Source organism: Propithecus coquereli, unplaced genomic scaffold (genome assembly GCF_000956105.1).
Source record: "Propithecus coquereli isolate 6110/MARCELLA unplaced genomic scaffold, Pcoq_1.0 Scaffold598, whole genome shotgun sequence".
Lineage (NCBI taxonomy): Eukaryota > Metazoa > Chordata > Mammalia > Primates > Indriidae > Propithecus > Propithecus coquereli.
Genome location: NW_012151929.1, coordinates 711,532 through 733,227, shown reverse-complemented (window position 1 = coordinate 733,227; position 21,696 = coordinate 711,532). Strand labels below are relative to the sequence as shown.

At 57.6% G+C, this 21,696-nt stretch overlaps 2 protein-coding genes across 6 annotated transcripts; one reads left to right on the top strand and one right to left on the bottom strand.

The window, feature by feature from the left end:
- Window positions 1–1,148: 1,148 nt before the first annotated feature.
- Window positions 1,149–7,377, top strand: SLC25A39 (solute carrier family 25, member 39). Of its 3 annotated transcripts, none has more exons than XM_012659074.1 (12): window positions 1,149–1,631; window positions 3,058–3,157; window positions 3,280–3,339; window positions 3,463–3,507; window positions 3,745–3,878; window positions 4,227–4,294; window positions 4,411–4,535; window positions 4,704–4,877; window positions 5,546–5,655; window positions 5,894–5,975; window positions 6,059–6,139; window positions 6,238–7,377. In XM_012659074.1, exons 2-12 carry the CDS (start codon window positions 3,073–3,075, stop codon window positions 6,351–6,353), a joined length of 1,080 nt encoding a protein of 359 aa, XP_012514528.1. In that variant the 5' UTR covers window positions 1,149–1,631; window positions 3,058–3,072; the 3' UTR covers window positions 6,354–7,377. The 3 variants fall into 3 exon arrangements, with proteins under 3 accessions (XP_012514528.1, XP_012514529.1, XP_012514527.1); XM_012659075.1 differs by lacking the exon at window positions 1,149–1,631 and adding an exon at window positions 2,030–2,176 and having other exon boundaries at window positions 3,769–3,878; XM_012659073.1 differs by lacking the exon at window positions 1,149–1,631 and adding an exon at window positions 2,052–2,176 and having other exon boundaries at window positions 6,238–7,376.
- Window positions 7,378–7,440: 63 nt separating this feature from the next.
- Window positions 7,441–16,827, bottom strand: RUNDC3A (RUN domain containing 3A). Of its 3 annotated transcripts, none has more exons than XM_012659070.1 (11): window positions 16,449–16,827; window positions 12,733–12,848; window positions 12,217–12,365; window positions 11,964–12,049; window positions 10,920–11,009; window positions 10,731–10,811; window positions 10,437–10,602; window positions 10,187–10,344; window positions 9,302–9,439; window positions 9,087–9,193; window positions 7,441–8,043 (listed from the first exon to the last, which is right to left on the bottom strand). In XM_012659070.1, the coding sequence occupies exons 1-11, from the start codon at window positions 16,553–16,555 to the stop codon at window positions 7,901–7,903; spliced, it is 1,341 nt and encodes a 446-aa protein (XP_012514524.1). In that variant the 5' UTR covers window positions 16,556–16,827; the 3' UTR covers window positions 7,441–7,900. The 3 variants fall into 3 exon arrangements, with proteins under 3 accessions (XP_012514524.1, XP_012514525.1, XP_012514526.1); XM_012659071.1 differs by lacking the exon at window positions 7,441–8,043 and adding an exon at window positions 8,269–8,653; XM_012659072.1 differs by lacking the exon at window positions 7,441–8,043 and adding an exon at window positions 8,269–8,653 and having other exon boundaries at window positions 12,217–12,350.
- Window positions 16,828–21,696: the final 4,869 nt, after the last annotated feature.

Below are 21,696 nucleotides of genomic sequence, written 5' to 3'. Positions count from 1 at the left end.
GGGCCTGCTGTTTAATTTAACTGTCTCTGAGATTGTTTTACATCGTGATATAGAGATCTGCAGCCCTTACTAGCCTGTGTGGTATTCCTCACCAGGACATATTGCCATACACTTAACAGTTCTCTTTTGAGGGACGTTCTGTTGTTACAAACAAGGCTGCAATGACGAAGGCTGAGTTCATATATCATTTTGCACTTGTGTGAGCAGGTGACTAGAGAAATTCGTAGAAGCAGCCTGGCTGGGTCAAGGGTTTGGGCATTTAGAATTTTGACAGTTATGGCCCAAAGCTGCCTTCCATGGACAGACATTAATCCACACTCTCCCAGCAAAGCAGAGCTCTGTAGCCAGACTGGCTCATTTTATAAATGGCGAAACCAAGGCTTGGAGTCCTTAAGATACCTGCTAGCAGGTGGCAGCTAAGGTGGGAAGCCAGGTCCTTGCCTCCCATGTGCTCTGATCTTGTCGCAGGAAGTGGTGCTGCTGGAGCAGAGTGTCGGTTGACAAGGGGACAGGGTGGGAACCTGTCTGGTTCAGGCAGGTAAGGGTTCGAATTCTGACTCTTTCATTTGGGTGATCTTGGTGCAATTGACCTCTGGGGCCTCCCTTTTCTCATCTGTAAAATGGGAGATTGTTGGGGGACAAACTGGGTTTTACTCCACACTAGGAAAGTCATGATACACAAGGACCTCAGTTTCCTCTTCTTTAAAATGGGGAGAATAGTCTCTTGGCTGCTGGCTGTGAAAGTGCTAGGTAAACGAAAACTTTGAGGTGGTAAAGAATGTTAATGGGGCCTGGGTTCTTTCCTTAAAAATTATTTTGTGCCATTTCTGAACTCAGCTTGAGGATGGAAGGGAATGGAAAGCGTCCTTTTGACCAGCACCACTTCGCAGGCCACAGATCCCTCTTTCCGTGTCCCCAAAGCAGGAGTTTCGGAGCCTTGGGGAGCGCTAAGGCCTTTTCCCAGGGAAAGCTGATAGTTGGCCCGTCGGCATCCACGTGCTAACACGGCAGGCGCCGGCAGCCAGGGAGGCTCCAGCGCCGGACAGAACCAGTTGGGGCCTGAGGGGCGGAGAAAGCAGTGACGTCAAAGCCACGGCCTACCCTTCTTAAAGGCGCAAGCTAGCACCCCGTGTTCGTTTTTCCGTGTTGGGACAAATACTCCCGACGGCGCGAAAGTCTTCAAGGCGAAACGGGAGGTGCGGTCTCCCGGGCGAGGCTGACACCGGAGAGAAACGCGTCCCGCCCCCGAGGAGCGGGGTCGGAAACGCTGCCCCGAGTAGCAGTCTGCTGGGGTGAAAGCAGGGGCCGGTCTGAATCCCGGGTTCTTCGCTTCAAGCCTGTTTCACCTTCCATAAGATAGAGCAATACATTTGAATAACCACCTACTTAAGAAAGTTTTGGAATTCGGAAGAGACAAACGATGTGAGAATGACCCATACGAAACCGTCGATTCCCTGTCTCCCCACGCAGCGCTGGCGCAACTTGCCCGAGGGCGCACGAGGGACCCCCGGGCCCGCGGCTGCCAACTGGCTTTGAGCTGCGGCTCGTCCCTCGCCAGCAAGCGGGGATGGTGCGAATCCCGCCCGGCCAATCTCTGAGCAGCCGCGACACCTCGGCGGGCAGCCCGGCAGGTAGAGGTCCGCCGTGGTTGCCTGATCTTCGCCTTGAAGCCTCGCTGTCGCCGCCGCCGCCGCGCAGCCTGACGCAGAGGGACGCGGTTACTCTCACCGTCCCGAGCGTTCGCGGGGGCAGTGGGGCTCCCGGGCGGCGCTCGGCCGGGATGTCGGTGGGGTGGGACTTCTGAGAATACGCAGCAAGTGAGGTGCCGCTGCCAGGTCAAGCGCGACGCGGAGACCGTCACCTTGGCCCGCAGCTCTCAAGGGGTGCAGGGCGGGAGCGCGATCAGCCCCGGCGGCCGGGGCACAGGGGCGGGAACACCGCGGGTCCTGGCGGAGGACGCAAGTGGGAGGGGCCTGCAGCTCTCCGGGCGTGCGGCCGGTCGGCCCTCCGGGGGGCGGGGCCGTGCGACGGGGTCTGGGGGCGGGGCCGACTCGGCCGCTTTCGGAGTCGGCCTCGGTGCTGGGCGAGCGCTCGCGGAGCCTGCACCGGCCGCGGAGCGGCTATGGGCAGGCCCGGCCCCGGGTGCCGCGCCGCGCGAGCACCGGCCTAGAGCCAAGTAGGCGGGGCGAAGCCGGGTCTGGGGCTGGCTAGGGGCGGAGGCGGGAGTAGGGTCTCTCTGGTGGTCCCAGGAGCCGGGGCTGGGGGCCTAGAGCCGCAGGCCGTTAGGCCGACGTAGTCTGTCTCACCCGGCGGCCCTGTGCGTGGGTCCGGGCCAGGGAGTGTCACCAGGGGTCGAGGAGAGAGATCCCTTTTCCCTGTCCCAGCTCCCCAGCCTCCCTGCTGAGCCCCGGGCCTGTACTTGCGGAGAGGGGGGCAGAAAGATTGTCCTTCCCAGCCAGGCCCGGGCCTGACCCGTGTAGCTTCGCGAGGTGGGGTGCGGGGGAGCTCTGGGCACTTCCGCCTGCAGGCCCGAGGGGGTGACGGTCCCTTCTTGATCAGATTCATTTACCCGTTTCGCTCGAGGCCCGGTCCCACCTCTCCACGCCTGCCCTCGGGGCTCTACGTGCCCGCCCGGGGACCTGGTGCTGGAGTGCAGGGCGCGGTGGCTCAGGTGTTTTGATATTTGGGCCCAAGGGCCGAAGGCCCGCATCTGCCCTTAGGTCTTGCAGAGTAAGCACACGTGATGTGGCTGAGGGAACGGCCTGGGGCCGTTATTGCCATTAACCAAAGGAAGGCTGTGCTAGCTTCCTCCCAAACTGCTCCTGAAGTGACCTTGGGTAGGTCACCTGCTCAGTCTGAGCCTTAGTTTCCCCATTGGCAAAGTGGAGCTGACGATAACTTTAGAAGGCCCTCGTCAGTGTATTGTGGTAATTCAAACTTGGTGAGTGATGGGGGGCGGGGGAGGTTAAAGTCGCGCGCCTGTGCCTCCTTTCTGGCCCTCCGGTTGAGTTCTGTTTTGTGAGCCGCTGCTCCATTTGACTGAGGTTTGGTTTTCAGGACTGAAGCTACAAGATGGCTGACCAGGACCCTGGGGGCATCAGCCCCCTCCAACACATGGTGGCCTCAGGCGCTGGGGCTGTGGTCACCTCCCTTTTCAGTAAGACCTGGGAAGGTGGTATGCGGGCAGCTGGGGATTGGGGCAGACCAGACACTGGAGGCAGCTGGGTCCTGGGGAAGGGGTCACAGGTGGGGTCCTCAGTAGACCTGCTTCCTCTCCAGTGACGCCCCTGGATGTGGTGAAGGTCCGCTTGCAGTCTCAGCGTCCTTCAGTGGCCAGTGGTAAGTACCTGACCCTGGAGCCGATGGCGGGTGGTGCCTGGGCAAAAGAAGGCTCTCCCAGAGATGGGGTCCCTGGGGCGGGTGGAGGGCTCTCCTAACTTGAGGGGTTGCCTTATATTTTAGAGCTGGTGTCTTCCTCTAGACTCTGGAGCCTCTCCTATGCCAAATGTGAGTGCCCCAAGCTATAGGAAGCCTGGGAGGGTGCAGGGGAGGGAGAGTCCCAGTGTCCCCAGGGCACCAGTGGGTCCCACAGCCATGGACCAGCCCCTACTTCCAGGTCACCTCAGCCAACAGAGTGTCCACACAGGGATCTCAGCCTCTGCTGGCCTTCCAGGGGCAGGGGCTCCCCACCTCCCTGCAAGGTTCCAGGGCCCTGTCATCTTAATGCCCCCTGCCTTTCCCCAGTGCCCTCCTCTCTCCGATCCACAGGGAAGTGTCTCCTATACTGCAATGGTGTCCTGGAGCCCCTGTACCTGTGCCCAAATGGTTCCCGCTGTGCCACCTGGTTTCAGGACCCTACCCGCTTCACTGGCACCCTGGTGAGGAGCAGCTGTGGGACCAGGGGCATTCCCCAGGGGTTCAGTTTGGCCAGGCAGCAGACCTAGGAAAGAATGGGTAGTGCTAGGCATGTAGGGGTAGCCCATTCAGTTTGGTAAGGGCTTCCCAGAGAAAGTAGTTCCTCTAAGAGATTTTAAAGGGTGAATAGGAGTTCACCCAACTGGGGAACTGCATATGTAGAGGCCTGAGGGGCTGACTGCCTTTCAGCAGGACCCAGGGCTGTGGGCAGAGGCTGAGGGTATCAGGCAAAGGTCCAGCTTGGGCCAGCCCCATCACAGGCCTCCTCCATGTCCATCCTCTTCCCCCTGGACTGGCGCCCGCTTGACCAGGATGCCTTTGTGAAGATTGTGAGGCATGAGGGCACCAGGACCCTGTGGAGCGGCCTCCCAGCCACCCTGTGAGTAGCCTGTCCTGCCCTGGTACCTGCTGATCCCTTGCTCCCCATTGGCTGGCTGGGCAGGGATGCGTAAGACTCCCTTAGGAGTCCTAGCTAACCTCTGTCCACCCCCCCAGGGTGATGACTGTGCCAGCGACCGCCATCTACTTCACTGCCTACGACCAACTCAAGGCTTTCCTGTGTGGTCGAGCCCTGATCTCTGACCTCTACGCACCCATGGTGGCTGGTGCACTTGCCCGCCGTGAGCACAGCCCTGGGCCCTTGATCTTCTCTGTCCCCACCTGTGACCCAGCCTCTCTGCCAGGCTGTGGGGGAGGGGGCTGTTCCAGGCCCCTAGATCCTGGGGCAGCAGCTGGGCGATGCTACATAGGGCCTGTGACCTGACCTCTCCCCATTATGCCCCCAACAGTGGGCACCGTGACCGTGATCAGTCCCCTGGAGCTTATGCGCACAAAGCTGCAGGCACAGCATGTGTCGTACCGTGAGCTGGGTGCCTGCGTTCGAGCTGCAGTGGCTCAGGGTGGCTGGCGCTCACTGTGGCTGGGCTGGGGCCCCACTGCCCTTCGAGATGTGCCCTTCTCAGGTAGGCATCCAGGGGGGCAGGGGATGGGGTAAGGGTGAGGATGCACAAGGGTCTACTGCCAAGTCCCTGCTTTATTACTGCTGATCGTGAAGTCACTTTTCTGAGCCTTAGTTTTCTCTTTTGTTCTTTTTTTTTTTTGTTTGAGACAGAGTCTCACTCTGTTGCCCTGGCTAGAGTGAGTGCCGTGGTGTCAGCCTAGCTCACAGCAACCTCAAACTCCTGGGCTCAAGTGATCCTACTGCTTCAGCCTCCTGAGTAGCTGGGACTACAGGCATGTGCCACCATGCCCGGCTAATTTTTTCTATATATTTTTAGTTGTCCAGATAATTTCCTTGTATTTTTTTTTAGTAGAGACGGGGTCTCGCTCTTGCTCAGGCTGGTCTCGAACTCCTGAGCTCCAACGATCTGCCTGCTTTGGCCTCCCAGAGTACTAGGATTACAGGCGTGAGCTACCACGCCCAGCCAGCCTTAGTTTTCTCGTCTGTGAAATGGGAGAGTATCTGCCCAAGTCTCTGTGAGCTAACTCTACAGGGACCTGTTACAGGGCTTGGCACGTAGCGGACAGCCTCAGGACTGGGAGGGAGTGGTCGTCAGTGCAAGATGGGAGGGGGGACCTCTGAGGCCCACCTCACTGCCCCCCATCTCTAATGAGCATATGCACCCCCCAGCCCTGTACTGGTTCAACTATGAGCTGGTGAAGAGCTGGCTGAGTGGGCTCAGGCCAAAGAACCAGACATCTGTGGGCATCAGCTTTGTGGCTGGTGGCATCTCAGGGACGGTGAGTGACTGGTCTGGAGGTAAGGCTATTGGAGGTGTCCTTGGGGGGTCCGAGGGTTGTTGGAGATGCCAGGAGGAAAGTCCCTACATAGTAGCGCACAAGCTGTGTGTCAGGGAGCACGCTCACTGTCCTTGCCAGACCTTGTGAGGCCTTTGTCCCTCCCAGCCCCAGCAGCCCACTGGGATGCAGGGGCCAGAGTTCCTGGGAATGGAGCCAAGCCCTCTCCCCACCCCACCAGGTCGCTGCGGTGCTGACTTTACCCTTTGACGTAGTGAAGACCCAACGCCAGGTCGCACTGGGAGCGATGGAGGCTGTGAGAGGTGAGGGCTGGCCTAGCAGGGGTGAGCAGGCAGGGCGTGAGCGGGGTGAAGTGGGGTCTGCTGAGACCACCTGGCCTTTGCAGTGACACCTCTGCACGTGGACTCCACCTGGCTGCTGCTGCGAAGGATCCGGGCTGAGTCGGGCACCAGGGGACTCTTTGCAGGTGAGTGTGTGTGAGCACACATGCGTGCATGTGTCCTGTCCTGCCCTGGGGGTGGGTGGAGGCCCCCTAGGATGCTGACCTGGCCCCTCCTGCCGCAGGCTTCCTCCCCAGGATCATCAAGGCTGCCCCCTCCTGCGCCATCATGATCAGCACTTACGAGTTTGGCAAAAGCTTCTTCCAGAGGCTCAATCGGGACCGGCTCCTGGGCCGTTGAAGGGGCACGGAGACAAGGACCCCCTCTTTCCACGGATGGGGCGAGCAGGAGGAGGAGACTGAGCCAAGTGCCTTTTCCTCAGCACGGAGGGGAGGGACCATTTCCCTTCCCTCCCCACAAGCCCCGGGGGTAGGGCTGCCTTGGGGGCCGCCCAAGCTATCCTCAGACACAGCTTTCTTCCCACTCCTGAGGATCACCACTTGCCCACTCTCCAAGTTTGAGACCAAATCTGCTGTCTGTCTCTCACACCCCTGCTTTGTGTTTCCCTTTGTATTTGCTGTAGCTGAGCCGGGCTTAGTCTCCCCCACCCCTGTTAATTCCTTAAGTCTAAAGATGATGAACTTCTGCCTGGTGCCTGTGACTGTGGAGGCCTTGGGGGGTGGGGAAAGTGGGCCCTGAATTGCAGGAGGTGGCCTGGGAGGGGCCCTGGTCTGGCTGTGGCTGCCAGGGTGACACCCACAAAGAGGACTTCTCCAACTTAGCAAGGCCCCCTCTGTTGGGTTAGAGGGCACACTTCAGTGACAACAGAGGAGGAGGGGTAGCTTACCTGCCAGGCTCTGGCCTGACAGTTGGCTTTATGGCTGGTGGCATCTCGGGGATGGTGAGTGACTGGGCTGGAGGTGAGGCTGGCAGGCGTGCCCTTGGAGGGCCCAGGGGTTGTTGGAGATGGGGAGCAGAGTCCCGGCATCTCATCAGCTGTGTGTCAGGGAGCACATGGGCAGGGTGGAGTGGGGTCTGCAAGTTTGGGCCAAGGCTGAATTGCTCAGGCCAACGTCAAGGATGTGGCCCGGCCAGAGCACATCTCCGTCCTGCCCCTGGAGTGCTCGGCTTCCTCTCAGCCTGGGCTTGAGTGAGTTATTAAAGGATATCGGGTTGAAGGGGTGCTTGTGTGTCTCGGTCCTGCCCTGCACAGACCTAATACTTGGGACGCTTCGTACAAAAGCCACCACTCCTTGCGTTGTGGCCTGCCTACCCCCACACGGCCAGCGCTAGTTCTGTCCGACCTTGGTTATGGGCCAGGCACCGGCTCCACTGCCTCCTAACCCCAGACGGAGCCCCATCCAGCTGCCCACAGATGAGGCTGCCCTCAGTCCTCTGGTTTTTATTTGCCTGATCCCCTCAAACCCCTGCCCCAGGTGCTGGGAAAGGAGTGACTCCAGGGGACACGTGGAATAGAAGAGGCATGGGGGTGCAGAGGAGGCTGGGCCACCAGCTCCTGAGGAGGGTCCGGGAAAGGAGTGAAGGGGAGTCCAGAAGGGAGCTGGCCAGGCATAGGGTCACGGGAAGAATGGAATAGGCTTCCCCAGGGGACTCCTGTGACCTCGGTACCCCTGCCTCCTGGCCTAGCCAGCTTCCTGTTGGCAGCTGCAGCCCCTGCCGCCTCGGCAGAAAGCTAAGACAGGCAAGAGGGGGTTGTCTTCCCCAAGAGATCCCTGGCTGGGTGGGCAGCGTTCTCTGGAAGGGTGGCCTGGATTGGGGGACTTGAAGAAAGGTGACAGGTGTCCATGGCCCCTGGCAGGTGGGGCTGGCACTGCCCACGCCGTTCCTCAGCTGGGGCTCAGGGCTGGGCTGCCCTCGGGACTGTCGCTCACCAGGCACTCGTTGGATTTGAAGCTCGCCAGGGACTTGCAGCTGGGGATGGAGGCCAGGGAACCGCAGAGGCCCAGCATGGAGGGCGTGGGGTCCTTCCCTGGGGAGAGAGGGTGGGTGAGGCCGGGCCAATGGGTCTGCATGTGTGTGAGTTGGGAAGGGGGTGGGCAGAGGAGGGGCAGCCCTCAAGTCCCACCCCCCCCCACTTGATATCTTCTGGAGCATTTGCCACATTCAATTAAACCTTGATTAAGCACCTGCCCATGCCATGCGCAATGCTGGGGACACTGTATTGTAATCGTCAGTTTATGTCTCTGTCTCCCCCTGAGGTTCATCCTCTCTCTTTGTCCATTTATTAAACACGCAGTGAGCACTTGCTCTGTTCCAAGCACTGGGGATACAGAGAACGGACGAGACACGGTCCCTGCCCTCACGGAGCTCACAGTCTGGTGGGGAGACAGACACACAGACAATCACAAACACAGTGTGACGGGGTTACATGTCCACAGCCTGCCTTGTCTTAGAGAAGATCTAGGGTCATCCGATACAGTGTGGTTGGTTATAAAAAAGAGAAGACAGGAAATCCAGGCACAGGGGAAACTAGGATAGGTAAAACCAAGATGAAGCCAGGGGTGAGGTCAACACAAAATGCATGCGTTGAAGTCCTGGGCATTCGCTCGAAGGGAGCCACTAATTTGGCTCTGAGCTTCCTGGCAGCCAAAGAAAAGGGGGAAACAATGGTCAGGCAAGTAGTTCACAGTGTGCATGAGACAAGAGCGAGTCAGTTAGGCTGAGGAATCCCGCAGTTTGTGAGCCCCTTGAGGATGTCACGACACCAAAAAGCCATCACGCCCTCACTGTATGCTGACACTGGTGATTATTTTGATCAACACCCCCATTTTACAGATGCGAATGGGCTCAGCAAGGTGAAGTGATTGGCCAAGCTCACACAGCCAGGGGAGGCACAGCCAGGATTTGCACTGGGTTCTGCCTGACATCCCAAACCAAGCTCTTAATTGCTGTGCTAAGCTCTCAGAAAGGGCTGAGCGAATGAGGGAACTGGTCAGAGCCTGACTCCGAGGCTTTGCCTCAGCCTTTCCTCGAGGGGTGCTGGGTGCTGGGTGCCGGGTTGGGGGTGCTCACCGATGGGGCCCCAGGGCTCCTCGTCCCGCTTGCCCTCTCCCAGGCGCTGGGAGTCTGAGCTCAGACTAGCTTCAGCTGACAGCGGCTCCGAGCTCATGAAGCTGTGTCTGCAGCAGAGCAGAGAGCTGGTGTTCGGCAGAGGCCTGCCACCGTGTCGCCCTTCTTCCCCGGGGGCACCCGCACTCAGACCCGGGCCCGGCGTGGCTGGGACTTACCTCCGGTAGAGCTTGGAGTTGCTGGCACCCTCTGCCCCATTGAGCGTTCCCAGCGAAGGCCATTGGTTGACCAGGGGCGTGGTGAGCTCCTTGGAACCCTGGGCCAGGGGGGCGTGGTCACCGGGGATTAGACCTGTCCTGGGAGGGGGAGGAGGGGTCAGGCCTGGCTGGGAGTGGGAGGACACGTGGGGAAGGGAGGTTCAACAAGGGGTGGAGGAGGAAAGAAACCTGAATGGCAAAAGTGGGGATACAGTGTTGGGGTCGGTGGGACAGGTCCTGGAAGGCAATGGACGTAACCCTGGGGTGGAGGGGTGATGGGGTTGGTGCGCTAATACCGGCAGTTAGAGGGAGTAATGGAGTGTTGTAGGAGTCAGCTGGGGTGATGGGGGCGTCGGTGGAGAAAAGCGTGGGAATCCCTGGAGTCTTGGGGGGTCATGATGGAAAGTCAGAGTGACCAAAAGGTGTAGGGAAGAAATGTTACAGGGATCCGTAGGGGTGGGGTCTGGGGTCGGGGGTCGCTGTGGGTGATGACAGGGGCCTGTGATGCAGATCGGAGGGGTGCTGAGCAGTGGGAAGGGCTCAGTCACGCTGAAGGTCACTCAGTAACGTCAGACGTCCTTGTGAGTAATGCTGGGTCCCTGCAGTAATGTTGGATGGCCACTCTGGCCGGTGCTGGGAAATTGAGGGTGAAGGTGGCGCTGTTGGAAGTCACTGGATCTTATGTTGAGGACAATGTTAGAAGGTCATTGCGGGGATCTTGGGGTGGAGCTGGCCAGATCAGAGGAAAAGCGATGCGAGAGTCGATGGGGGCGATGAAGGGGTGCAGCGGGGTGACGTGGTCGGGGTGGCGGGCAGGGCAGGGGCAGGGCAGGCGGCGGCGCTCACAGCTGCTCCTGCAGCTCCAGGATCACGCCTTCCAGCTCCCGCTTCTCGCGCTGGTTCTGCGCTGCCGCCTCCTCCAGCTGCAGCTGCAGCCGCCGGTTCTCCGCCTCCAGGTCCTTCAGCTGCGACTCGCGCAGACGCACCAGCTCCTCCAGGTAGCCCTGCGGGGCGCCGGCTCAGCCCGGGCGCGAGGGCCAGTCCCGGCTGCGGCCCGCAGGCCCGGTCCCCCGCCCCGCCCGCCCCCGCCGCGCACCTTCTGCGCATAGACGATGCGGAACTTCTGCTCCATTTTGTGCCACTTGCTGTACCAGCTGTCCTCGTCGGTGACGAGCGGCAGGTACGGGTGCTCGGGCGAGTTGTCCTCGCTCGTGCTGCTCTCGGCGCTGTGCCGCTCCTCCTCGTCCGTCAGGTAGTCGTAGCTGGGGGACCGAGCAGTGGGCACGGCCGGCCCCCGCCCACCGCGCGCCCGCGCCAGCCTCCTCGGCAGTGGAACCAGGATGTCCCCGTGCCCCCTCTCCGCACCCACCCCAATAATCGGGCTGCTCACCTCTGCGTGAACTTTAGATAGGGCGTGTAATCGATGACCACGGGGGTCTTCCCGTCCAGGACTTCGCCCTTCAGACAGAAGCTGGGGCAGAGGAGCCACAGGGTTGGGGCGGGTATGAGGGGATAGGGGTGTGGACATTTGTGGGGGAAGCAGCCCCCCTCTACCACCACCACCACAGGCAGACCCCACCTGAAGTCGATGGCGCTCAGTCCGATCAGCATCCCAGTGAGGACGGTGGCTTCTTCCCGCAGCATGATGGCTCCAGAGTCATAGAACCGTCTGTGGGGAGAGGGGAAGGGCGGATGGTGCAGCCCCCAGGGAGCCCCCACCCTGGGGACTTCTCTTGTGCTCTTACTGCAAACCTTTCCTGCAGGAAGGAGGTGTCTCCTTCCCCATCCCACTCAGGTGTGGATCTTGTCTCACCATCTCAGGCTGGGGCTCACTGGGGCTAGAGCTTGGTCCTCGCCTATACCAGCATGGGTGTTCCCTGAGAAGAGACTCCCCCAATCCTCCGAGCTACCCCCTCTCCACCAAGTACTGGGCCACCCAGATCCTTCAAATCAGGAAACTGAGTCGTAGTCATTAGTGCTTGGCATACAGTAGGTGCTCCAAAACTACGCCGATGTGAACTCTGAGATAAGTAGACTAGGGATAGAACACAGTGAAAACATCAGGCTGGGTGTGGCCACTTGGGAGTGGGAGGTAGTGCCCCCCACTGTGCCCAGACAGCTTCAAACACATCTTCCCACACTGGCACATTCTGCCTTGGGACCCCCTTGCCCCAGGGACCCAGCTTCCTTGTGAACCCACAGTCTGGGACTGAATCCTGCACGTTGGGACTCTGGTCTGTGGGTAGCAAGTACAGACCTGCTGCCATTGTTTGGTGAGCCGGAAGGGCTGTGTGTTGTGAGTCACGGAGCAAAGCCCACACGTGAAAGGCACAAGGTTGAGGCTCCTCCAGAGGTTGTCCAAGGGCAGAGTTGTGCATGACAGGACTGGGGCTGGGCAGTGACGGTGGATAATGGGCCATAGAGTCTGACTTGGAAGTGATGGTGGTAGTGCTAAAAGTGTATTTCTGGGACTTTAGGCCAGGCTGGAAGAGGGAAACTAGCAGTGTGTGCTGGGACTTGTAGTCTAGGTACTGAAGGTTGCTGCAGGAACTTAAGGATCAGCTGTTTACGCAATAAACACGCATACTGAGACCTCTGGTCTGAGTTGCCTGAGAGGTCTGACCTGGTGGTCCGGGTGTCCCGCAGAGCCGTGGTGATGTATTCTGACATGCGCTTCTCCATCAGTGCCACCCGGATCCATGCCCGGCCCTGGAAGGCATGCTTACCTTTACTTGCTGCCCCAGGGGGACCCACGTGTTCAGCATCGGGTGTAGCCCTCTTGTGGCCCTTCTCCCCAGGGCCATGGACAGAGGATAAGGACCAAGGAGCAGGCAGGCCCCCTCTCCCCACTTGGCTGCATGCCCAGGGCCCCTTACCTTGGCTCGGGCTGTGCTGATGTTCTCCATGTTCTCAATGCTGCTCACGCAGTTGTTGGGCACTTTGCTGCAGGCCAACCGGATATAGTCCCAGAAGCCCCGCTGCCCGTCTGAGCTGAACCAGCTCACTGGACCTGCTGGGGCACAGGCTGAGCCAGGGCAGGGAGGGGGCTCAGCAAGACCAGGGATACTGGAGAGGGCCCATGTCTTGGGGTACTCACATGCATAAGGATAAGCAGCCACACACACACAGTGCCTCCCCCAAACGCATGTGCATGTACATGCATGTAGGCAAAGGGCATGCCAGCAGGTAGCTGCAGGCCCATTGATGGGGCTTGTGGGCAGAAGACCTCTCCCCGCTTCCCAGCTCTGTGCGTGAGCGCCTGTGTATGGCCCAAGTTGGGGGCCAGGGTCAACGATGGGGTTCAGAAATCCATGGGGTGTATCAGGGGCAGCTGGCAGCTAAAGGCGGGAGGTGAGACGGCTAGGCAATGCAGGGTGGGATACCGGGCCCACCTTTGAAACGGTGGCTGAGGATCTGCTCTAAAATGGCTGCGAAATTAACAAACTCCTCGGATGAGTCATCGATGGGCTCCGCTGTGTACTTCTCCAGCAGTGTTTTCACAGAGAACCTGGGTGGGGCAGGGAGACGGGGCAGTGGGGTGCCAGGTGAGGAGACAGGGTGATGGTGATAAGGGAAGGGTGCCAGGCAGAGAGGGAGGGATGGGCAGAGAGTGTCGAGAAGGGTTTGGATGCGGTGGGGAGGCAGAGGGGAGAGAGGGAGAGAAAAGTGACATGACAGTGACCATGGAGGTGCCACGTCATGTGGCATGAGAGGGTGGCAGATGGGGAGAGAGGGTGGCAGGTGGGAGACTGATTGACAAAGTGGGTGACAGGAGAGGAGACAGAGAAAGGAAGCTTCGGGAGCAAGGAATGAGAGGGGATGACACAATAGGTAGGAAGATGAGGCACCAAGAGCCCCTTCCTCCACCGCCCTTCGGAGTCGAGTTCGGCGTGTGTGAGTTGGGAGTCAACTAGGAGTTAGAAGCCAATTTGTGCTCCTGCCCTGAGCTGTCTTCTGCTATTGCCAGAACAACCTTCAGTCCATTCTGGGGACAGGGGTCACCTGTGCTAGGGCATGTGAGCTGGCACCGTGCACATGGAGCGTGGGCACACGTGGATGGCCAGGTGGGCTCCCAACACACGGATGCCCCCTTCCCCCTTTTCCTTCCCGGCTTGGCCTCCCACACACCAGCTGCCCAGAACAGGCAGTGCAGAGTTGGGTGGGGGGCAGGGGGAGGTGCAGGGAGGGGGCATGGACAGCAGATCCCTGGAAGGGGCTTGGGGGCCCAGACACTGGCTTCTTAGGGAGGAAGGGAGCCCAGGCAAGCCACTGGGGCTGGGGGACTGGAGCCAAGGCACCCCCGTGCCTCTCACCAGTCCTGTCAAAGCCTAAGGCTCCCTCTGCAGTCTCTAACCCTGCAATCTCCACCTGCCATCCCTGCAGTGGGGTGGGGCAGCGATGAGGACACAGCTTCTAACATCCCATTATTGTCCTGTTGTGGGTGGCAGAGCAGAGGCAGGGTGTCCAGGGATATGGGAGCTGCTTGGAACTGTCCTTTTTTTCTTCCCGTGTTCATCAAACCCTGTGATGTGCCAAGCACCATACTTTGCATGTGTCGCCTCACCCATCATCCCCATCTTACAGATAAAGAAACTGACAGTCCAAGAGGTTAATCAATCTATTCAGAGCCACACAGCTCATGAGTGAAGCAGGTGTGTCTGATTCCAAAGCTCTTCCTGCTACATCTTGTGGCCTCCTGGTGACTGTCACTATTACTGAGGCCCTCAGCCCCTTCTTCTCCATCCTCTGGCCTTCACTCCACGAGGCTCTAGCCCTGGAGCACTGGCCTCTGAGGCTGTCAGGCTAGTGGCACAGTGGAGCCCCCCCCCCCCACTCCAGAGTTCGTCTGGCCTAAGATCAGAGCTAGGTAGTCTCGGAGTTACACTGGGGGAAGGCAGCCTGCTGGATTCAAATCCTGTTTCCTTGTGACACTCACGTGGCCTTTGTCCCCTCTCCCAGGCCACTCTTCCCAAGTGCAAACAGGAACAATAACACAGTAACACCTGCCTCACTAAATTTTGGTTCAGATCCCAGGCAGGGCTGGGAGAAGGTGGGTGTACATGGGCTCCTGGGCAGGGGTGGTGAGGCACTGGGCTGTGCGTGGGAAGCTGGCCCTGCCAGGAGGGAGCGTGTGTTTGGGGCATTATCTGGGCCTCACTATGCCCCCCCCCAACAGGATAATTGCTCCTGGTCATCTGGGTCAGGTCTCGATGAGGGCCTGGGGTTGGGTTCAGCGTGGCAGCCATCTGGTATCTGTCCTCAGGGTGCTGCAGAGCTGGTCATCACCCCTGGAGCCCCACGGTGTGCTCCCTGTTAGGAGGTGCAGTGGCTGCTGCAGGTTACCATGGAGACAGGGAGGCCAGGGCCCAGGGGAGCCCATGGCCTGCTAAAGGGAACTGTTCTGGGAGCTGTAGGCAAACCACGTGACAGTGACGAGGCAGCAGGGGCCTGAGGGGTTTCTGAGCCTCTGTCATGTCCCTGATCCCCCAAAACTCTATCCTTCAGCCCCCAGCTCTAACCCCCTTCCAGTCCCCCAGAATCTCTGCTTCTCTAGCCTTGGCTAAGGAGAGTCCCCTCCTTCCCCCACATACTCGGGAGTCTCAGCTACCCTGGCAGGCAAGAGAAAGGACAGGAACCTAGCGAGTGAAGAGAGAAGAGAGGGACAGGAAGAATGTCATCAGGACAGGGCTGTTTCTATGCACCAAATACTGGGCTGCTCCTGCATGGATTATGCCATCACCGTTCTTTGGTGTGGCTGCCACATCCAAAATGGGGATGATGGGGCACCCAGGGTCCTGAGTGGTTAGGAGACTTCCCCAAGGTTGCACAGCTTATAACTAATGAAGTAAGAGATTCAACTTAGGACCATCTGACCCCAGAGACAGAAATCTTTGTTTTACACCACACCAGCAGGGCTTGGGGGGATGAGAGCAGAAGCGGTGGCCTGCACTTTGGGTTGAGCCATTGCTGCACTCCCTCCTTCCATACGTTCCAGGCATTTTTAAGGAGGCCTGTGTGTACAGCGCTGTGCTAGGCACTAGGGACACACTGCTGTGAGAAAGACGCAGTATGGTCCTGTGGGTGCCCAGGACCCTGGAAGGAGGGATGGGAGCCAGGAGCCAGAGCATCCGGTGGGCACTGATTCCTGGAAGAGGAGTAGGGCTGAGGCCTGTGTGCAGGCAGGTGGGGCTGGCAAGGGAAGATGACTGAGCCCTGCCCCCAGGAGCACCTGCCCTGAGACAGAAACACCCTGTGGGCACGAGGGCAGGGGGAGCTGCAGGTGGAGAAGGCAACTGGCTTGGGGATTCCAGTGGGAGAGGTGAGTGCGGGATGGGGGGTGAGGGAGGGCTGCAGAAACAGTGGCTGAGCACCTGGCCATTTCCTGGTGGCAGGGCAGGGAGGGTGAGTCACTGCAGGGTTGAAGCCGAAAGGATCACTTCCTGGGCCCTAAGAAAGCGGGAGAATCTTCCCAATCCTGCAACAGTTCCACTCTCAGGGACCAATGGCCCTGCCCTCCCAATCTCCTCTCCTCGAACCCAGGAGACCCAGGCCCTCAGTCCTTCCCAAGGCAGTGCAGTGCCCCTCTCCCTTCACCGGATGCACTCAGGGGCTTTGCCCACATGCCCAGTTGACCCTGCCCTCCCTGCTCCAGGATTCGAGCATTGCAAAGTCCCAGGAAAGCTCATCCCGGAGAGGCCAGGCTGACGGGGTGGCAATGAGGGTACTCTTGGAGGGCATTCAGTCCCCCTCATGGGTTCCCTGCTGCCCACCCTGCCACCCGCTCCCAGCAAGGGAGCCAACCATCCCCACCCCTCCCCCACACACAATGTCACTTCCTGGTTCTCACAGGAAGCTGCAGTGCCAATTAAACGGCCCTCACCCCCAGGCCCCAGGCCTGGCGTAGGCCCGGCTTGGCCTAGAAGGGTAGGGACCACAATTCCAAATCCTCTCCGGTTCCAGGCCTGGGAGGGACAGTGCACGCACTCCTCTTAACCCTTTGCTCCGCAGCTGCTGTGGATCCTCCCAAGGGAACGCTCCGTCCAGGCTTCCGCAGCTCGCCCGAAGCCCTCTCCCAACCACCCATCCCCCGCCCGCCGGCGGCGCCCACCTGCACACGGTGATCAGGTTCCTACGCTCCACGGCCACGTTGCGGGAAGACGCTTTCTTGGAGGACAGCCCCAGAGCCATGGTGGCCTGGACAAAGCTCGCTTCCATCCAGATGTGCGGCCACAACTGCCGCCGCCCGCTGCCCCCCACCCCGCCTGGCGCCCAGGACCCCTCGCCGGATCACGACTGGGCCCTCTGCCCGCCGGGGGCCCTCGGCCCCACCACGGCCATCCCCCTGCCTCTGCGCCCGGTGTCCGGCCCCTCGCTCCCTGCCCCGGCGGCTATTCGGGAGCAAAACAAGGCCGGGGAGGGAGCTCTCCGAGGTGCTGAGCCGGGGCCCGTCACCCCCCTCCCCCAGCCGCCCGCCCTCCTTGGCCAGTGACGACAGGGCCCCCGGGCCCCGCCCCCCCCCCCCCCCCCCCCTGCCCCCGCCTCCACAGATCGGGAAACGAGTCAAAATCTTAAGCCCCCGGCCCCGCCCCCCAGCAGGCCGGGGACCAATCCGCAGAGGGTGCAGGGTTTGGGGGGAGGGGGACGGGCTGAGGCCCTAGAGAGGGCGGAGGGGGTCCCCGGGGCAGCAGAGATTGGAAGGAGGAAGAGGGGGCCAGTGCTCCACCCCCACGCTCAAGGCCGGGACTCCTCGCCTGGTGTCTCTGAGCTCCGACCCCTCTACTTCCTCGTTTCTGACCCGTGGTCGGTGTGTCATTCATCTCCCCCTGCTGCCTGGGGAACCGAGATCCTCACCTCGCGTACCCTCGCCCCAGCCCCGGCCCCACCCGTGCTGCCTCGGCGTTCTCAGCGAGGCCGGGGCTGCGTTCCGAGAGCGCAGGTGGCCCTAGGCTGTTAACCCAGAAGGCTAAGGAGCACCCGAGTGCGTATCTGTGGGTCTCTGCCCGGGCTTGACTTGTCTGCACCAGGCCGGGAGCGGCGGGGGGGCTGGTAGCCAACCTCTCCTGGGGTGGAGGATGGGAATCCAGGATAAGCCATAGGAACCCCACGCCTGGACAGAGGACAGAGTGGGGAGCAGGCTGGCAGCTAAGGGCCCTGGACTCTATGGAGGTTCCCTGCAGTAGAGCTGGTGCCCAAGGCGGTGCCAAGGCAACTGGAGAGGGTGGCAGCCGACCCCTCATACCACCCCAGGGCCAGCTGGCCGAAGGTTAACCCCTTGGTTGCCAACATTGCTGCATGGTGCCATCAACCCTCTCTGAATGGGGTCTTTGATATTGAGCAAGGCCAGGAGCTCCCTGCAAAATTGGTTGCAGCTTTTACCTGGAGGTGGGGGGAGTGGAGGCACAGTCTGGCTTCCTGATGCCCTTGGCCTCCTTATTGCTCTCTCACATCCTTGCTCCCTCCTGATCCATTCCTCTATTCAACCTGTTCCAGGATTCTCAGCTGGATCCCCTTTCACTCATTGAAGTCCCCAGCTCAGGCAGAAAGCCTTTCTGTGCTGATTAAAGGGGCTCTACTCAATTTCTCCATCTGCCCTCAGGAACGCCCATCCCAGGGCTCTGCTCATAGCTATTCTCCAACTCTCCTGCCTACTCAGTTCACCTTCTGCTGTGGTAACCAGTGTCTCCACACTGATTCAGATGTGCATCTGAATATGCCAGCAGGCAGGGACCCTCTGTTAGCACAAATGGAGGAGAGGAGATGAGAGACCTGTAGAAGTCCCAGACCCTCGTCTCACACCCTGGGGGCTGATGAGCCATCTTGACTCCTAGCATGGGATCTCAAGCCTCAGCCTCAATTCTTAGCTCTGGGACTCAGCCTTGATCTTTTGGTCCTTCCTCTGTCTCCTTCCCCTTGCCTCACCTACAGCAGTCCCTCTTATCCTCCTCCTGCCTCCAGACTGCGGGGTGGTTATGATGTTTTGGGGGGGTTTATTTTGTTGGGGTTTTTCTTCAATTTTTATTGTGGTAAGATGCCCATAACATAACATTCACCATCGTAACCTTTTTTAAGTGTGCAATGCAGCGGTGTGATATACATTCACAATGTTGTGCAACCATCACCACCATCCATCTCCACAGTTCTTCGTCCTGTAAAACTGAAATTGCACCCATTAAAGAGTAACTCCCCCGTCCCCCTAGTCCCTGGATACCACTATTCTACTTTCTGTTTCTATGATTTTAACTACTCAAAGTAGTTAAAATGTAAGTGGAATTATACAGTATTTATTTATTTATCTGTGAATGGCTTATTTCACTTAGTATAATGTCCGTAAGGTTCATCCATGTTGTAGCATATTACAGAATTTCCCTCCTTTCAAAGACTGAGTAATATTCCATTGCTTGGATATACCACATTTTGCTTATTGCTATGGTTTGAATGTGTCCCCCAACGTTCACATGCTGGAAACTTAATTTCTAATGCTACAATGTTGAGAGGTGGGACCTTTAAGAAATGATTAGGCCAGGAGGGCTCTGCCCTCATTAATGGATTAACACTGTTATCTTGGGTTCCTAATGACAATACAAGTTCTGGCCTCCCTCCCTCTCCTTGGTGCTGTCTTACCCTTCTGCCTTCCACCATGGGATGATGTAGCAAGAAGGTCCTTGCCAGATCTGGGCCCCTTGACCTTGGACTTCCCAGCCTCCAGAACTGTAAGAAATAAATCTGGGTTCTTTTTTTTGTTTTTTTTTTTGAGACAGAGTCTCACTCTTTTTGCCCGGGCTAGAGTGAGTGCTGTGGCGTCAGCCTAGCTCACAGCAACCTCAGACTCCTGGGCTCAAGCAATCCTTCTGCCTCAGCCTCCCGAGTAGCTGGGACTACAGGCATGCGCCACCATGCCCGGCTAATTTTTTCTATTTTTAGTTGTCCAGCTAATTTCTTTCTATTTTTAGTGGAGACAGGGTCTCGCTCTTGCTCAGGCTGGTCTCCAACTCCTGAGCTCAAACAATCCGCCCGCCTCGGCCTCCCAGAGTGCTAGGATTACAGGCATGAGCCACCGCGCCCGGCCAAATCTGGGTTCTTTATAAATGGGGCCAACTTTGTCCTTCTACATGTGGATATCCAGTTTTCCCAACATAATTTGTTAAAAACAAAAACAATAAAACCCTGGCCTTTCCTCATTGAATGGTCTTGGCACTATTGTCAAAAATTATTTGATCAGAGGCTTGGCATCATGGCACATGCTTGTAGTCCCCACTACTTGGGAAAGAGGATTGCCTGAGCCCAGGAGTTCAAGTCCATCCTGGGCAACGAAGCAAGACCCCATCTCTAAATCAAATCAAATAAAAAATTTTTAAAAATCGTTTGATCATATATGTGAGAGTTTACTTGTGAGCTCTCTACTCTGTTCCATTGGTCTATATGTCTGTCTTTATGCCAGTGCCACACTATTTTGATAACTGTAGCTTTGTAGTAAGTTTTTTTTATTTTTATTTTTTTGAGACAGAATCTTACTGTATTGCCCGGGCTAGAGTGCCATAGGGTCAACCTAGCTCACAGCAACCTCAAACTCCTGGGCTCAAGCAATCCTTCTGCTTCAGCCTCCCAAGTAGCTGGGACTACAGGCATGTGCCTGCCTCAGCCTCCTGAGTAGCTGGGACGACAGGCATGTGCCACCAGGCCCGGCTAATTTTTTCTATATATTTTTAGTTGTCCAGCTAATTTCTTTCTATTTTTAGTGGAGACAGGGTCTCGCTCTTGCTCAGGCTGGTCTCAAACTCCTAAGTTCAAACGATCCACCCGCCTCAGCCTCCCAGAGTGCTAGGATTACAGGCGTGAGCTACCGCGCCTGGTCTGTAGTAAGTTTTAAAATCAGAAAGTATGAGTCCTCCAGCTTTATTCCGCTTTCATATTCTGACTTTTGTGAGAATCATTTCTTTGCTTTTCTTTATATTTTATCACCTATGTGTGGATCGATAAGAATATACTTTAGTGTTGTCACTGTTTACACTTTACGGAAATGGAGTCATACTGTGAATTCAGGTGTGACTTGCTTCTTTCAGTATTACCTTTGAGAGATTCATGTTCCTTGCATACTATTCCAATGTATGTCTTTACCACAATTTATCTATTCTACCATTGATGGTAACTTTGTGTATCAGACAGGGCTTAGTCAGGAAACATACATAACCACATTATGTATTTCAAATAGAGGGGATTTAATACAGAGAATTGGTTACATAGGAGTTGGAGGACAGAAAAAGCAAAAAGAGAAAGAAAACTCAGCGACAATGCAGAACTAGTAACTACAGGAAGCAGCGAGGGTGAGGGAGCAAAAGGGAAGAGGTGGGGTTACCACAACCTAGGAGCCCAGAGGTAGGTCCCTGTAGAGTTGAGGCTCATACTCTGCAGAGGAGCCACCAGTGTGCTGGGCTCCCCCAAAAGTGGAAATGAAGTCTCTACAGTAACAGTGTCCCTCTCTCTGTGACTTTTATTTTTATTAGAGATAGGATCTCGCTCTCTGTCGCCCAGGCTGTAGTGCAGTGGCGAGATCACAGCTCAAAGCCTTTAGCCTCGAACTCTTGGGCTCAAGCAATCCTCTTGCCCCAGCCTCCCGAGTAACTGGGACTACAGGCTTGTGCCACCACGTCTGGCTAATTTTTTCTATTTTTAGTTGCCTGGCTAATTTCTTTCTACTTTTAGTAGAGACAGGATCTCACTCTTGCTGAGGCTGGTCTCAAACTCCTGACCTCAAGCAATTCCCCCGCCTTGGCCTCCCAGAGTGCTAGGGTTACAGGTGTGAGCCACCACTCCTGGCCAGATTGTTATCATTTTTCTTTAACTTTTACTATTGGACCTGGAATTAGGAAGAGACACACCAGAGACTCCTCTGGGTTCCAGACGTAGTCCTCCCTGCCTTCATCGTGTGGTAGTGACCCAACTTCCCCTTGGTTTTCTGAATCAGCCACCCCAGAAAGTAACCCCCTTCTTTGCCCTTAGCCCAAGTGAGAGTCTTAACTTCTGGCTTAGTGGAACCATTGTTGTATCTCCCGGTACAGGATTCCTCCCTTGGTGTATTAGATGTTGTCAATGCCTCTCCCATATTCCCTGAGCTCTTGCGTACACTGGGTGAACTTCTGACTACCAGAACGGGCAACCTGAGGACTCTGGGCACTAGAGCCTGCTGGGTGTTCTGAAAGCTTTGGGGGATTATATTCCCATCCATAGTAACCCTCAGCCAATAACTGATGGGGGTTGGTGGATAAATACCCCAGCTCCCTCACCCTTCCGGTGGGATGGTTCTGCAGCTCATATTATTATTATTACGTTAATAATAACAATCCTGAGTTCCCCCAGAG

Excerpts from the sequence above, each read along its gene's own strand:
- RUNDC3A (XM_012659070.1), bottom strand. The coding sequence starts at position 16,555 with ATGGAAGCGAGCTTTGTCCAGGCCACCATGGCTCTGGGGCTGTCCTCC. Across the intron at positions 12,050-12,216 it reads TCAGCACAGCCCGAGCCAAG|GGCCGGGCATGGATCCGGGT; the intron begins GTAAGGGGCCCT and ends CATGCCTTCCAG. Across the intron at positions 9,194-9,301 it reads AACTCCAAGCTCTACCGGAG|ACACAGCTTCATGAGCTCGG; the intron begins GTAAGTCCCAGC and ends GCTCTGCTGCAG.
- SLC25A39 (XM_012659074.1), top strand. The coding sequence starts at position 3,073 with ATGGCTGACCAGGACCCTGGGGGCATCAGCCCCCTCCAACACATGGTG. Across the intron at positions 3,340-3,462 it reads GCGTCCTTCAGTGGCCAGTG|AGCTGGTGTCTTCCTCTAGA; the intron begins GTAAGTACCTGA and ends CTTATATTTTAG. Across the intron at positions 6,140-6,237 it reads CACCAGGGGACTCTTTGCAG|GCTTCCTCCCCAGGATCATC; the intron begins GTGAGTGTGTGT and ends CTCCTGCCGCAG.